A 14,101-nucleotide genomic window follows, 5' to 3' on the forward strand; every position below is an offset into this window, starting at 1 on the left:
GGAACTGACCCCAGTACAAATGTAACAAATTTTGATTCTTTGGCATCATAGCTAATATAAGTGATAAACAGAAAATGTACCTACAGTACGGTGTTTGTGAGAATTAGTATTAATATTTGTTTCCTGACCAGGATATTGAAGCAAGGAGACGTAGAGGCCTTCATGTGTAATAAATGTACACACTATATATACAGTACTCAAACAGAAGTTATGTAAATTGAACACAAACATCCCATTCTCCCATGCATCTATAGTAAATCATCCATTAATTCATTATCTTAACCACTTATCCTAATTAGGGTGGCAGGGAGCCAATTTTATAAAATTGTGCAGTATTTTGCTAGTTGCTCTATATCTAAATGAGAAAAGAGTATTTTAGTAACTACGATCTGCTGCTGAAAAAAATATATCACGGTTAGTTTGAGTTTCTGTTCTATATTTATACAGAGTATAATGGATTTCAGAGGTACCTCTTAGTTATTTGTACTTAACTGAATTTATTTGACAGCTATCATTCCTTCTCAGATTCATTAAATAATACAAAATATAACCAACAAATGAATTATGAACTAGGTTAATCTAGACGTAAACCTTGAGAAAAAAATATACAAGAGAATTAAAATTCAGCCTACCTTTATCAGCTGCAGGAATGAAAGGTGATCTCATTAATTCATCATTAGCTATAATTGTAGTTTATTGATACAATATATCATTCTAAAAATTAGTCATTCTGCATATTGAGTAGTTCTACATTGCCCCTGCACAAATAACAATTTGGAATGTCTCAAAATGAAAGAAAGGACGCGTAGAGAGTGGCTTTTACAGAACACATTGTATCTTGAAGTAACATTTTGAATGCATTACTTTTACTTGTAACCATGTGTTTTTACACTGTTGCTATCGGAGTTCTTTTATCACCGTGTACAACTTTAAGAATGTCCATCACGTGATAAGAATTTATATTTTTTTGTACAATACAGAGCCACAGAATTTGGGGCGGCTGTAGCTCAGTTGGTAAAGGCAGTCGTCCAAGGACCACAAGGTCAGTGGTTTGATCCCCAGTCCCAGCTATATGTCAAAGTGTCTCTGGGCAAGACACTGAACTCCTAACAGCCCATTTCCCTCCCCAGCAGTGGAGTACTGGTCCAAGCCCAGTAGAAATTGGGGAGGGTTGCGTCAGGAAGGGCATCCGGCATAAAAACTGTGCCAACTCAACCTGCGGACAATGATCCGCTGTGGCGACCCTGAACTCACAGGATAAGCCGAAAGGACAAAAAATAAATTAAAAAAAAGCCACAGAATTAGACAATAATGCAGTGCCATAATAAATCAATCAAATTACTAAAAACAACCGATGCACAATGGACTTCTGTGTATGTATGTGGGTAACCCTATGTTACTGTATCGTGGTCTCTGTGGGGTCCTCCCCTTTGTTCTCTACTATCTTTTAGGTTCAGACTAAACCCACCTGTCTTTGCTACGAGAACAAAGAGACTCATTAACCTCCAAAGGAATCACCACTGACTAGGGAATGGATGGTTCATGTTACACTCGGCTTTTGGATCGAATTTCATTGTGAGCAGGCACTTTGTTCACAGACAATCTTTGTTAGGAGAGAAGTAGACCTGTACTACTGAGAGCAAGGAAATAAATGGATTCATCACTCAAATGTGGTCATCTCCAGAATGTAGGCTAAGTTTATTCTTTTTATGCTCATTTACATAAAAGCCACAGTGAGGAGTGCTGGAAATCCACCAACCGGTAGGTAGCATTTCTGCACTTTATCACCTACTAGTTTACTAATTGCAATCCATATATTGAAAAAAAGAATGTGTCCTTTGCTTTAACATTAAATGTTTACTCTCATTTGGTTGGATTAGAGGGTAAATTTGTAGTACATCAGTACATGTTGTACTTTGACCAGTTTAAGTGGACGAACCTGAGTCAGTGTTTGTCCTTTCATAAAGCAGGAATCGAACAAGTTGCCCGTCTCTGATTGGACAAAGGACTGGGCTTCTCACTAGATAGCAGTAGGACATAGAGTTCTCTCCTGACAGTAGTATGTGTTCTGTCAGCAAGACCCAAGGGAAGTCCAAAAAGGCTGGAATTTAAAAAATCCTGTCACAGACGTGTGAGAGCAGGACAGCCACAGCTCATAGTGTATTCTAGGTATTGTGAGTCTTAATAGGAACCAAGAATCAGTCTGGAACTAAAGTGCCATTGAATAAGATACTTGTCAGGAGTGAACTCACTGAACATCTGTGACAACTGTCTACTCTGTACTTAGCCACTTGCATCAGAAGGAAACTTACACGCATACTGTGAACTGCAAACAGTCCATAGGGTTACAAAACCTCATCCGACTCTGGGAGAGTTGAAGTATCTGCTTGTACCATGCCTCGTGCTGTTTCCCCTCCACCGCTGCTGCTCCTGCTGCTGTCCCTTTGTGTGTTCAGGGCATCCCACGGTTGCCTGCCGGACACTGCTTCAGCATACAGATTTACTGGAATTGTGTGCCGGCTCACCTACCCTGCTGCTGCTGTGTGTGAGTTGGGACTTTGACCTGGTTTGGGGTATTTGCTTCATTCACCTACCTAATCAATACAATGAATACAACAATTTGTCTTTTTGTATCTGTGAAAATTACAGTTCCCACATTCAGTTATTTTGTGCAGCTTCATGTGTCTGTCAAGTTCCTTTTGTGTGTTAAAAGACAACATTTCTTCTACGTTGAGGTTAAAGCTGAGACACTGTACTATAGTGAACAGCGGTGGTCCTGGGCTTCCTGAGGGCCAAGGGCCAAAACTTATGAGGGGCACCCAATGATTTCTAGAAGGCATTTTTTCATTATGTTTATTTGCTTGTGGTGAAGGCACCTTAGAAAGCACTTCTAAAATATTTGTTTGTCCTTGTGGGCATTGGGGAGGTCAGTCACACCTCCTGCCACCCCCATATATGATAATAACCAATTTATGGTGAATGCTTCGGCATTTTTATAATTCTTTTTTCTTCTGATTTCCGTGTTCTGTACATTTTTTGGCACTTAACTACTTCAGCTACTTTCAGCCAGCAGAAACACCACTCAAACTTTAAAATGTTTATGCTTTTAATATTTATTAAGGACTTGTGCACTTCCATTCAGCTTTTTAATATCTTTAATACTTTTTAAAATCCTCAGCTTTTACAGCAATTTGTTCTCATTCAAATGAATGGAGAGACTCTTCAGCGTTGTCCTATACTTCAGCATATTTTAGCCTAGAAAGACCATTCTGACTTTCAGCAAATTTCATTCATCAGCCTTTTATTCTGCTTTTTATTATCTTTTACAGTTTTTGAATAATCACAGTTTTAGTTTGAGGCACTTTTTGGTGATTGTTCAACTTCTCCATTAGTGTATATTGCAGAATGTTGGCCCAGCTAGAGCGGGTGACATCACACACACTCTAACTTCTAACTTTAACTTTTATCAACTATGTTTCTGCTTTTTCTTCAGTCAACTTTCAGCTTTCCTCAACAAAATATACATGAAAACACAGGTATTTTAGTGTTCTTTCTGAAAATGTAACTCTCATACTGACTTACGGTTCATTCAGTATTTGGCCAGAAGTGGAGAGAGTGCCACTTGAAACTCCCTTTGGAGCCCATTATAACAGAAATGCTCAGACATCAGAAAATGTTCAGCCTGTCTTAAAGCATATGTGAGTGACTCAGCAGGTTCAAAGCTGCCGTTTTTTCGCATCTATGAGAAAATTCACCAGACCTCCTTCTAACCTTTAGCCTGTGTCGGGATCTAACGGTTTCTGTCTGTGTTTTCGGAAGTGAATGAGAAAACCACCAAAGTGATCGAGGCAGCGTTCAAACATGCCAAATACCCAAGTGTGAAGGGAGAGAAATCCCTACTCTTTACAGGCAAAGTCACATATGGTCTGGACAAGTGAGTAGACACAAACAGTATATACAAACAGAGAGACAAGCCACATGAAATCATGGGACAGTTCTAAAAAGGGTTTTCCTTTGACCCACGCAGTTTGGAGATCCACAACCTGTCGATTGGCCGGAGTGTGTTTGAGCTACATCCAGGTGAAGGCATTGCCATGGAGATAAGCAATGTGTCTGCAATTTTCAGAGGGACGATCCAGTATGGATATGGCAGCTGGCTGTGAGTCCGAGCGTCACGTTGTTCACTTGCTTTCTGGTGACAGTGATAATATAAGCCCATGATTAAAAAAAAATGAACAATTTGTGCAGGAAAGTCAGCAACACTAACCATCAGACATACAGTAAATGACTTTCTCAAAAACCTTTCCCAGAGAATATGGCTGTTCGAAGGGTATAGGTCACATAAACCTTTTGACTGCACCTCTGTACATTAAAGGGCGACTTTACCAATTTTTAATGATGCCATCTGAAGGCATTTGAATAGGGAAAGTTGAAAAAATGTTTATGGCATTCATCTACATCTATTCCCCAAACTACAGTCATAGACAACAGGTTGAAAATGAGTGAAGTTGCCCTTTAACAGATGTTTTGGAGCAGAATTCTTCTAAAAGTTATTTGGAGAAACCAACAATAAAAAAACTGCACTGTATCTTTATCTTTTTCCAGTCCATTATAGGTTATTATAGGTTATAGCTGCACATTTCAGTAACCATTTTGCTAATTTCCACGTCTTTCTATAATTACAGTCTGGATATTCACACCAAATTATCATTATGTGTCTCAAAATGAGACGAGAATGAGTGCAACACATGACTATTTCCCAGCAACTGATGTTCATTCATATGTGTGTGTTTGTTAATCAATTGTCCTTTTTTACCCAGTGTCAACCTTGCACATTCAGTCGACTTCGAGATCGAGTCTCAGATTGACCTTGGGATAAACCCCAAACTTTGTAAGTACACATGAGGACCAAGCATTGATAGAAGTTGCTGTAGAAACAGAGCTTGAATTGGACCAATACTCACCAGCAGCAGCATTTCTAACGTTATCTCTCAGTGAACATTTCTTTTGCTTGTGTGTCTCTGTCAGACTGCAGTGAAGGAAAAGTGGCAGCAGACACATCAGACTGTTATCTGAACTTTCACAAGCTCCGACTGCATCTGCAGGGAGACAAAGAGTAAGTTACAAAAAAGACGAAGCGTCTGCGTTACAAATTCCCAATGTCTGACCGTGTTAATGTGTGTTTGCTGCTGTGGTTCAGACCGAACTGGCTGAAGAAGCTCTTCACCGACTTCATCACCTTCACGGTCAAACTGGTCATCAAAGGGCAGGTGAGGGTCAAAGAAGCAGTACTAACGCCTGACTTGTGACATTTCACCAGAGAGTAAGAACATTTACAGTCAGAGTAACAATAATGATAGGCATGAACAGATCAGAAGAAAATGGGCCCCCAGGCACACACAGTGGAAGGACCCCCACCATGTCTTTCTGACTGTTTTGAGTCCGTTTTTGCTCATGTTTTCCAGTCTTGTTTTAGTCATTTAGTATTTGTTTGTAGTCATGTTATGTCAGCCTTTGGATGTTTGGGATCTGGTTTTCGTTATTTTGTGTTTATTTTTGTACATATTGTGTCTCTTTTTTAAGGTTTTGTTTGTGTTTTTTGGTAATTTCGTGTCCATCTTTAATTAATTTAGTTGGTTAATTTGGTCCATCTTGGATAGTTGTATCAATTTTGCATGTTTGTGTGGTTGTTGTGCTTCTCTTTGATGTCCTTTTGTGTCTTTTAATTGAGCTCCTATCCAAAAGAACTGTAAACACTAACTTCAGAGGCTCAGTTCAGTGAGTTTGTTTCCACGTGCAGATTTGCAAGGAGATCAACAAGGTGGCAAACATACTGGCTGACTTCATTCAAGACACGGCAAGTGCGTGGATGTGTGTGTGTGTGTGTGTGTGTGTGTGTGTGTGTGTGTGTGTGTGTGTGTGTGTGTGTGAACCATTAATGTCACATGGTTTATATAGGAGTTAGTGTTTTATCTGGAATGTCTCTAAACACAAATGTGTGCTTTCAGAGGAGTTCCTCAAAATTGGAGACATCGTTGTGGATATTGGTATAACTACTGCTCCTGTCATCACTGCAAACTACATAGAATCATACCACAAGGTAAATATACAGAGCCAGTCATGTCTTCTTCACATGATGTTTCTAAGTCGGCATTTAGACAACATAAGACTGATACACTGATTGAAGACTTGCAGCAAAATTGGGGGCGCTACACACACTACACACTACTTGGGTCTCACATGTGCCACTGTTATTTCTCAATGGCTGATATTTTGAAAATTCAAAGGAAATCAAAGTAGTGTTCCTTAGAAATTAAGAAACCTTTTGGTGACACATCTTTATGAACTTTAAGAAATTTCAGTTTGCACAAAGCAGCACCTTGTTATAACCATGACCTGGATGACCTCCACACAATATTTATTGTGATTTCATAATGATGAATACATAGCAGAGCAGGACACCGGATGGCTGGGTGGAGCAGTCAATCTCATGTTGCAGCCAACTAGGTTCCATCCCATAGCTTTAAAGGAAGTTATGGAAAAAAGTACATTGGCCCAGAGAGCTCAAAGCACTGAAACAACTTTATCAATTTGACTACAAGTGTGCAGCATTAGGTAACATTCTGCAAAAATACAATGGAAATGAGCAACTAAAACTAAAATCTACAAATCTAAATGTCTGTCAGTTTTTAGGGCCCCAGGCCCCTAAAAATAACCTTCTCATATAAAGGTCACTCTTTTTTACTTTAACATTTTTATAAATCTTCCAGGGCCTGACCAGCTACAATAACACTTCCTCAGTCATCAGTGAATCGCTTTTCCATCCCAGTCAGCTGACTGAAGACAGGATGCTCTACTTTTGGGTGTCAGGTCAGCAACTGTCATTGCATTTTTTTCTCCTTATTTGTAGGTGCATGCAAGTACATCAGGAATGAAATACAATTTTAAAAAGGTTTTCCATTGTCTGGGAGGTTCCTGTAAACTTGTTAGTATAGGACTAAAGTTCTATACTAGAATCAGGTACATTAAAATTATTTCTTGCCTTTTGGTTTTTCATATAGACTGTATTATCTGTGTAGTCCAGTCATTGTTATAATAGAAATGACATGTATAGTGGACAGTTCTGCCTAGTTCTTGTGCAGACAGGAGGTTGGAATATAGAGCGGTAGTTGAAGATGTGAGCATCTAGCATCTTTTCCTGGGATCATCTTTTTCTGTTATTTCACAGCCATGACATTATGACCACCCATGTAATATTGAGTAGGTCCCTCTTTTCCTCCCAAAGCAGCCCCACCCCATTGTGGCATGGACTCCACTAGACCACTGGTCTGTGGATAAGCATCCCCATACTTTCCCCATACTGTTCTGGCATCTTTCAATTTAAGCTACAGTAGCTCTTCTACTGGATCCAACTACACAAACCAGCCTTTGCTCCACACACACATCACTGAGCCTTGTCTGCCTATGACTCTGTTGCCAGTTGACTAGTTTTCCTTCCTTGGACCAAATTTGGTAGGTCCTGACCCCTGCAGACTGATTACCCTTCAAGCAAGCTGCAGTTTTGTTGTTGCATCTAACCCATCACAGTTTGGCCCTTGTCAAAGACTGAAAGACACAAATTCCAGAGACAAAATGTTTACTTGCTGACTAAAACTGTATATCCCATCTACTTCCAGGTACCACAGCAATATGAAAAACGAATGTGGTTTCACATTTTCCCCAATTTTATCCAGTATTATCTCGTATTGCCATTAATTTGGTGTAGTCAAAAGTATTCTTTAGACAGGTATCAGTGTATAGTATTAGATTAGATTGGATTAGGTTTTACTGGATTATCCAAAAATATATGTAACTACTACACTGATATAAATGCAGATTTTTGGGTCTAAATTTCAGGATATGTGTGCAGCATTGTACCTGACTACACTAATAGAGTGTTGGACACGGACCACGCTCATTTTGTCAGTGAACAATTTTTCCTCTGAATTGAATGGATCTGTTTCCAACTAAAGAACATCAGTTTCACAGAGGGTAAACGTGTGCGGCCAAAGCTTTGTTCTTTCATTGTGGGCATGAGATGCTCGGGGACTGTAGCAATGTAGGTCAGCTGCATTTGAGAAGTGATAAGTGATCCATGACACTCTCAGCCAACATCAAAGAACTAGCAGTGACAAAGGCTGATCGTGTTGCCTTCGTCTGGGTCAAAAAGTGGCACTTGAACACCCAAGGACTACACCCAATGTCCAACTAGTTCGTACGTTCTTCACATGGATGAATCATAAGAGCTGAATATCAAAATGAAACATGACGCCCAGATACTTCACTGAAAAGACTTGCTTGCCTGGCACATACATTTTTTTTTTTTTTTTTTTTGTAGCACCACTGTACTTGTTTACTGGTGTTTCTGCACTGGCCTCATCTGTACATTCCCGATTTATGTGTAGACTTCAAATTGACATTGAAGAGATCACAAATAAAAAAGTTACTTTTAAGCATTTGTGAGTAGATCAAATGTTTGTGTGGTTGTGAGGCAAAAGCTTGTGTTTTGACCCCAGACCAGGTCTTTAACCCCATGTTTACTGCTGCCCACCAAGATGGATACTTAAAACTTAACATCTCTGGACCAGAGCTCACTGTAAGTACATTACCTTCAACATGACCTGTACGACATCCACGTATAATGTTTGTAACTTCACAAATGATTTTGTTATTTTGTTAATAGAACTCTGATAAATGTGGTTTCAGGAGCTTTTCAAGACGAACCTCTCTAATGCCATGCCGGACTTCACAAGAAAGGTAATAATATTAACCTCCTCATACCGACACTACAGAATACATTGTTTATTCACCTTTGTCAGCATTCGGGTATTTGTGTACAGTGTCTTTTGGAATCAGCTTCTCCAGAGCTAAGAGTGTGGAGTTCATCTGTTCCCTACCTAAACACCTCCACGCTGGGCACAAGAGTGTGGGCACAAGCCTCTGGACAGCTGGACTGTGGGAGTCAAGGCACCCTCTCTTTTCAAATGGTATTTTCCCACTCACTTTGTGCATATGGCGGTTTTGGTCATGTGGTAGAAAGTTAAAGAAAACAGACATTTTGAGGAAATTGGTGTTGTCTTGTTTGATGCATGCGTTTTTCCAAAGGGCATTATCCCTCTCCTCTTGGCTATGTGGAGAGAACAAACTGAAGAAATTATGATTTGGTTAAAAATATACTCTATAGCTAAAAGAACACACAACACAAAACAAGAAAACCCCTTAATTTTAAAATCAACAATTATTTGTATTTGAGCTGTAAGGGGGAGTGAATATTTTTTGCTGACATGGAAGAAGAACATAAGTTTTTTCTTACAAGGGACAACAAGAAAACAACCAGACTCTAGACAATTTCACTGACATTTAGGAAACCGAAATATATGTTCACAATATGATTTCCACCAGTGGGTGAGCTCTCCACTAATGGTGAAGCCAGTGTCACAGTATTGTAGAATTCATAATATTTGACTTCTATGATGGTATGAAATACATCCTAGAAACAAAGTTGAATAAATACAAAGGCTTGTTTTAACAACATGCAACCCCAGAACGCTTTTAATAAGACTGAAGCTTCCACAGTTCCTATAAAAAATATTTATCCCACTTTTTTATTTATTTTAACATTTCATCATTGAATCATAGTTGATATAATTAGGCTTTTTTGACCCTTCATATCAAAGGGAAAACTGGTCTCTCAATTTCATGTTTGCTGCTTTGCGCATATTTACACTACAATCTTCCCCTTTGCTAATCTGCAGCATCGCCATTGTTGTTTTGAAACCATTTCTGTTACATTTTGGCTTTATGCTTGGGATCATTGTCTTGCTGGAAAACAAACTTCCATATTTGCTGCGTACTGTACCCTCCATCTTAACAAGCCCTCCAGGACCTGATGCAGAGAAGCATCCCCACAGCATGATGCAGCCACCACCATCATGCTTCACCATGGGAATGGTCAATGGTCAATGAAATGGTCAATTTTCTGCTCATCAGACCAAAGAACCTTTATCCAGTTGAATCTACCCTTTGCCACTCTCCCATAAATCTTTAAATGCTGAAGAACCCAGGCAACAGTTCTCTGTACAGTCTCATCAGCTTAAGCTTATAACTCATTCAGATGAGTCATAGGTATCTTGGTGGTCTCCCTCACTAGTCTCCCTCTTGCACAGTCAGTCTCTTTTTTGGGACGGCATGTCCTACATACTTCACAATGTTATTGCTTTAATTTCATAATGATACATTTGACTGTACTCCAAGAGATATTCATTGACTTGGAGATGTTCTTGTATCCATCCCCTGACTTCTGCTTTCTAATCACCTTTACACACAGTTGATTTAAGTGGTCTTTTGTCATCATATAGATTTTGGCCATGATACTGATTTACCACAAACTAGACCTTTCAGATGAAGGTGTATTTATTCAACAATCCTTTGATTTTTCAAAAGCTTACCTGAGTTACAGTTTAACCCATCTGACATCTTGTGGCAAAAAAGAAGATATCTTTAGACACCTTCAACAAGCGATTGCAGAAGATTTTCCACCTATTCATTAGACCCATGCTCCTCAGTCTAAAAGATCAGTAGCATTTTGTAGTGAATAGTAAATGGCCGCTTACATATCCAAAGTGCTTCACAATGTTGCTTCTCATTCACCGATTCACACACACACTGATGGCAGTGGATGCCCTCCAAGATATTCACCTGACCGACCGGGAGCAACCCAGTGTTCAATGTTTTACCCATGTACGCTTCAACACATAAACTTACCCATGGATACTTCGACACCTAAGGAGGGACCGGGAATCAAACCTCTGACCCACTGATAAGTTGATCTGTGTGTAAGAGTTTTTTGTTTTCTGTGGTGAATTTTGCAAAACTAACTACCTTTGATATTGTATCACTCTGTGATATTTATTTATTTTTTACTTTTTGAAGCCTCTTTATCATATTTTCTACTTGCATGGTCACCTCTTCACTCTTCTTACTGACAGACAACTGCACTAACCCACAGCCCTGAGCAAGGTGTGAGTTCTTCTGTGCATAAAAGTTATTACAACTTGCCATGACACTACTTTATCTATGTCATACTGTACATTGAAGGTTTGTTTTTTCCATGTAGGATGTGGCTGTGGATGTCACAGCCTCCTACGCCGACAAGAAACTCTTTCTGCACGGTAACCCATCAAAGTAAGTTGCCAAAAAGCTGTTGGTTTTTACAAGACTTTGTGCTTTGAACAACCTGTCTGTAGAGTTCTGTATGCATCACACCTGCATCATCACATCATCACTTTTTGAATGTGCAGTGTTCTATGTCCTTTTCTCAGTGAGTGACATGATACTCTTTTCTCTCTAGGGTCCTTGTATCACATGCTGAGATGCCCTCACAGCTGGTGAGTTGATTCATTTAATCATTAACAATAAACATTATTCTGCTCAAGAACATTTTGTGCAAAGCTCCAGAATGGCACAGGAAATCATTAGAGAAAGCAGATAAATGAATGTAAGTTGGCTTAAAAGTAACAGTGCATGTCACGATATCACAACGACACAGTGTCATGTGATCAATACTAGAAAGCCACATCAAAAATATAGCCCATACATGATCCTGCATGTTCCGTTTCATCTTTGAAAGGGCAGAAGTTGATATTTTGTCCATTTAGGACAGGGGAAGAGTCAGAGGAAAAAAGGTGTCCTAATTTAGGGGACGCATCCTTCAAAGGCTGCATTTGTGTGTTACAGCATAACAATAAGGCTTTCCCATTTTAAAGGCTGCTTCCAATGTAGCCAAGAAATTCTGCCTACCAACATTAAATGAGCAGTTAATATCTACAGTAGCATCTGCAGTTAAATAACTAAAATGTTCAATGTGTTTATTATTTTCTGGCATTAGAGAGAAAATTCAAAAGTGGCGGGAAAAAAGTAAAGCTTTCCCATCTCCCATCCCAATAATATTGCCCGTTGCTAAAATTTTCCTAATTGTAATGTTTGATTCACATTTAATGAACTCGGCACCTGTTTATAGCTGGATAAGGCTCAACTGGAGTTCATAAGAGAAGCTGTAGAGAAGATAGGCATTCCCAAGGCCCTTTCAGGTAAAAAACTGCAAAACATACACAGACAGGAAAGTAGAACTCACATTATGTTTGGATTATGTGCCTCATGTTATCTATGTTTCAGTTCTTGAGATTGAGTTAACCAAGGTGTTGGACCAACAGGGAACTTACCTGTTCGACATCTCAAACCCTGAAGTCTTTCCTCGGGATGTGAGTGCTCTCTCTGCCTGTATTTCTGTATTTGTGTTGTTTTTCTCTCATCACCTCGCTTCTCCTTTTGTTTTGTCCACGCTGCAGGGCTTTGTGTTGATTCAAATGGATTTTGGTTTTCCTCATCACCTCCTGGTTGACTTCCTCAGGAAGACACTACAGTAACTGTGAAAACCTTTATCCACTATGGGCATGGATTAATGACTTGCTTAACTTGTTGTCTATACAGAAAATTATCCCACAATGATGACCCACATCCAGATGCCATAGAAAATAAAGCCATTCATAGGTGTTAAGTTTTACACGTTTTAGATGTGTAATACCCACTTTTTGTTGTTCATTTTGCTTTGGTATATATTAAAATAGTATAAAGTAAACAGTTTCATTGTTGTACTTTTGTACCATATATATACATCACCACTGGTGCTGCAGATTTCAGACTGATGGCTTAAACAACATCTTACTGAATATATAGTTATTTTAAGCGAATATTTTCATTTTGGGATGTAAAATATACATGGGCCAAGCCCTTCAGCACCCACACATCTATAGCCTGCAAATGTTTATAGACATTTATAGGCCTTCATTAAAACAAAGTGAGTGGGTAAATGTTCACTATTTTACTCAATTTTCTAATATGTCAATGTTTTCTGTTGATACACTGAGTGGTGGGCATTGTAAGGGGAATGCCCACCATCTAAAGATGTTATCAATAAGGCTTGGTGAGACTCTTATTTCATGCTGTTCCTTCAGTTATGTGTGGAGATTAAATCATCAAAATGAAAGAGGGCAATGAATGAAGAGCGTGGATGATGTAATCTGCAACCATTAATTAATGAATACATGAATACTTTCCATAATAATTCCATACTCTGTTCCAATAGTAGGAGACAGGTATGGGGGGTCCATAAAGTTGAGCAGTCACAAGGTGGCAGTGCAGTACTTGCTATTATTTGAACATTAGTGTACTTCTGAAAGCATTAGTTTTTATTATTATTATATAAAGATTCAATTCTCCTTGTCCAGGATTGTTTGAGTGCAAAAATGACAAAACTGTTTTTACTTGTTTTGCAAGTAAATTTCAATCTGCTGTATTGCGATCAATTATTATTTTTTTAAATATATCGCGTGTTCCTTGTAGTTCCATACAGAAAACCTATAAGCTAATTTTTGGTTTATATTAGGCAGCTATGTTTCATGGAAACCATATCTGAAACTTTATCTGTCAGTACTTTGCATCACATTTACATTAGAATGTTAGTTATGGTGAAATCCACACCTGGGGTCATTGTTGTCTTCAGAGCCTGTATCTTAATGACCACAAACTCATCTGCAGACAAGTCACACTGATGTAAACAACCAACTTGCATGAACAAAAGCCTCTAACTGACAATGCCAAGGCTTTAGCTTCCCACTACTCTTTTTGTCTGTCTGTTAACATTCCTCTGCACTGCATTCTTGCAACCCTACTGTATCTGTCTCAGTGCCAGCACTATAAATTAAACTGTAGACTGAAATTCTACACAATTGGTTTCTCAATAGGTCTTTGCAAATGTTGATAGTAGTCAGTTTGAAAGTAAAGATAAAGTCTTCAGTAGAAAGGGGAAAGAAAGAATCTCAGCCCTCACCACCCACCAGTCTCTGCTTGTTGTGAGTCTGCATTCCTTTTTCAGGTCAATACACAACGAAAGCACACAAGCACACACACACACACACACAATCACAAGGAGACACACAGCTGCTTCTTCCTCATGTTTGTTATCCCTACCTCTTCTTGTCTTAGCTCTCTTATTCTCTTCCTT

The 14,101-nt window shown here is 39.0% G+C and overlaps 1 protein-coding gene across 1 annotated transcript; it reads left to right on the forward strand.

Annotated features, from left to right (window-relative positions):
• Window positions 1-2,011: 2,011 nt before the first annotated feature.
• On the forward strand, window positions 2,012-12,676 carry cetp (cholesteryl ester transfer protein, plasma). The gene is made up of 17 exons (XM_067501541.1): window positions 2,012-2,545; window positions 3,820-3,934; window positions 4,028-4,159; window positions 4,821-4,891; window positions 5,029-5,116; window positions 5,201-5,270; window positions 5,801-5,861; window positions 6,009-6,100; window positions 6,771-6,870; window positions 8,556-8,635; window positions 8,746-8,796; window positions 8,880-9,026; window positions 11,156-11,223; window positions 11,390-11,426; window positions 12,059-12,128; window positions 12,214-12,299; window positions 12,387-12,676. Exons 1-17 carry the CDS (start codon window positions 2,395-2,397, stop codon window positions 12,462-12,464), a joined length of 1,497 nt encoding a protein of 498 aa, XP_067357642.1. The 5' UTR covers window positions 2,012-2,394; the 3' UTR covers window positions 12,465-12,676.
• The last annotated feature ends 1,425 nt before the right edge of the window (window positions 12,677-14,101 follow it).

This window comes from Channa argus, chromosome 4 (genome assembly GCF_033026475.1).
Source record: "Channa argus isolate prfri chromosome 4, Channa argus male v1.0, whole genome shotgun sequence".
NCBI classification, from domain to species: domain Eukaryota; kingdom Metazoa; phylum Chordata; class Actinopteri; order Anabantiformes; family Channidae; genus Channa; species Channa argus.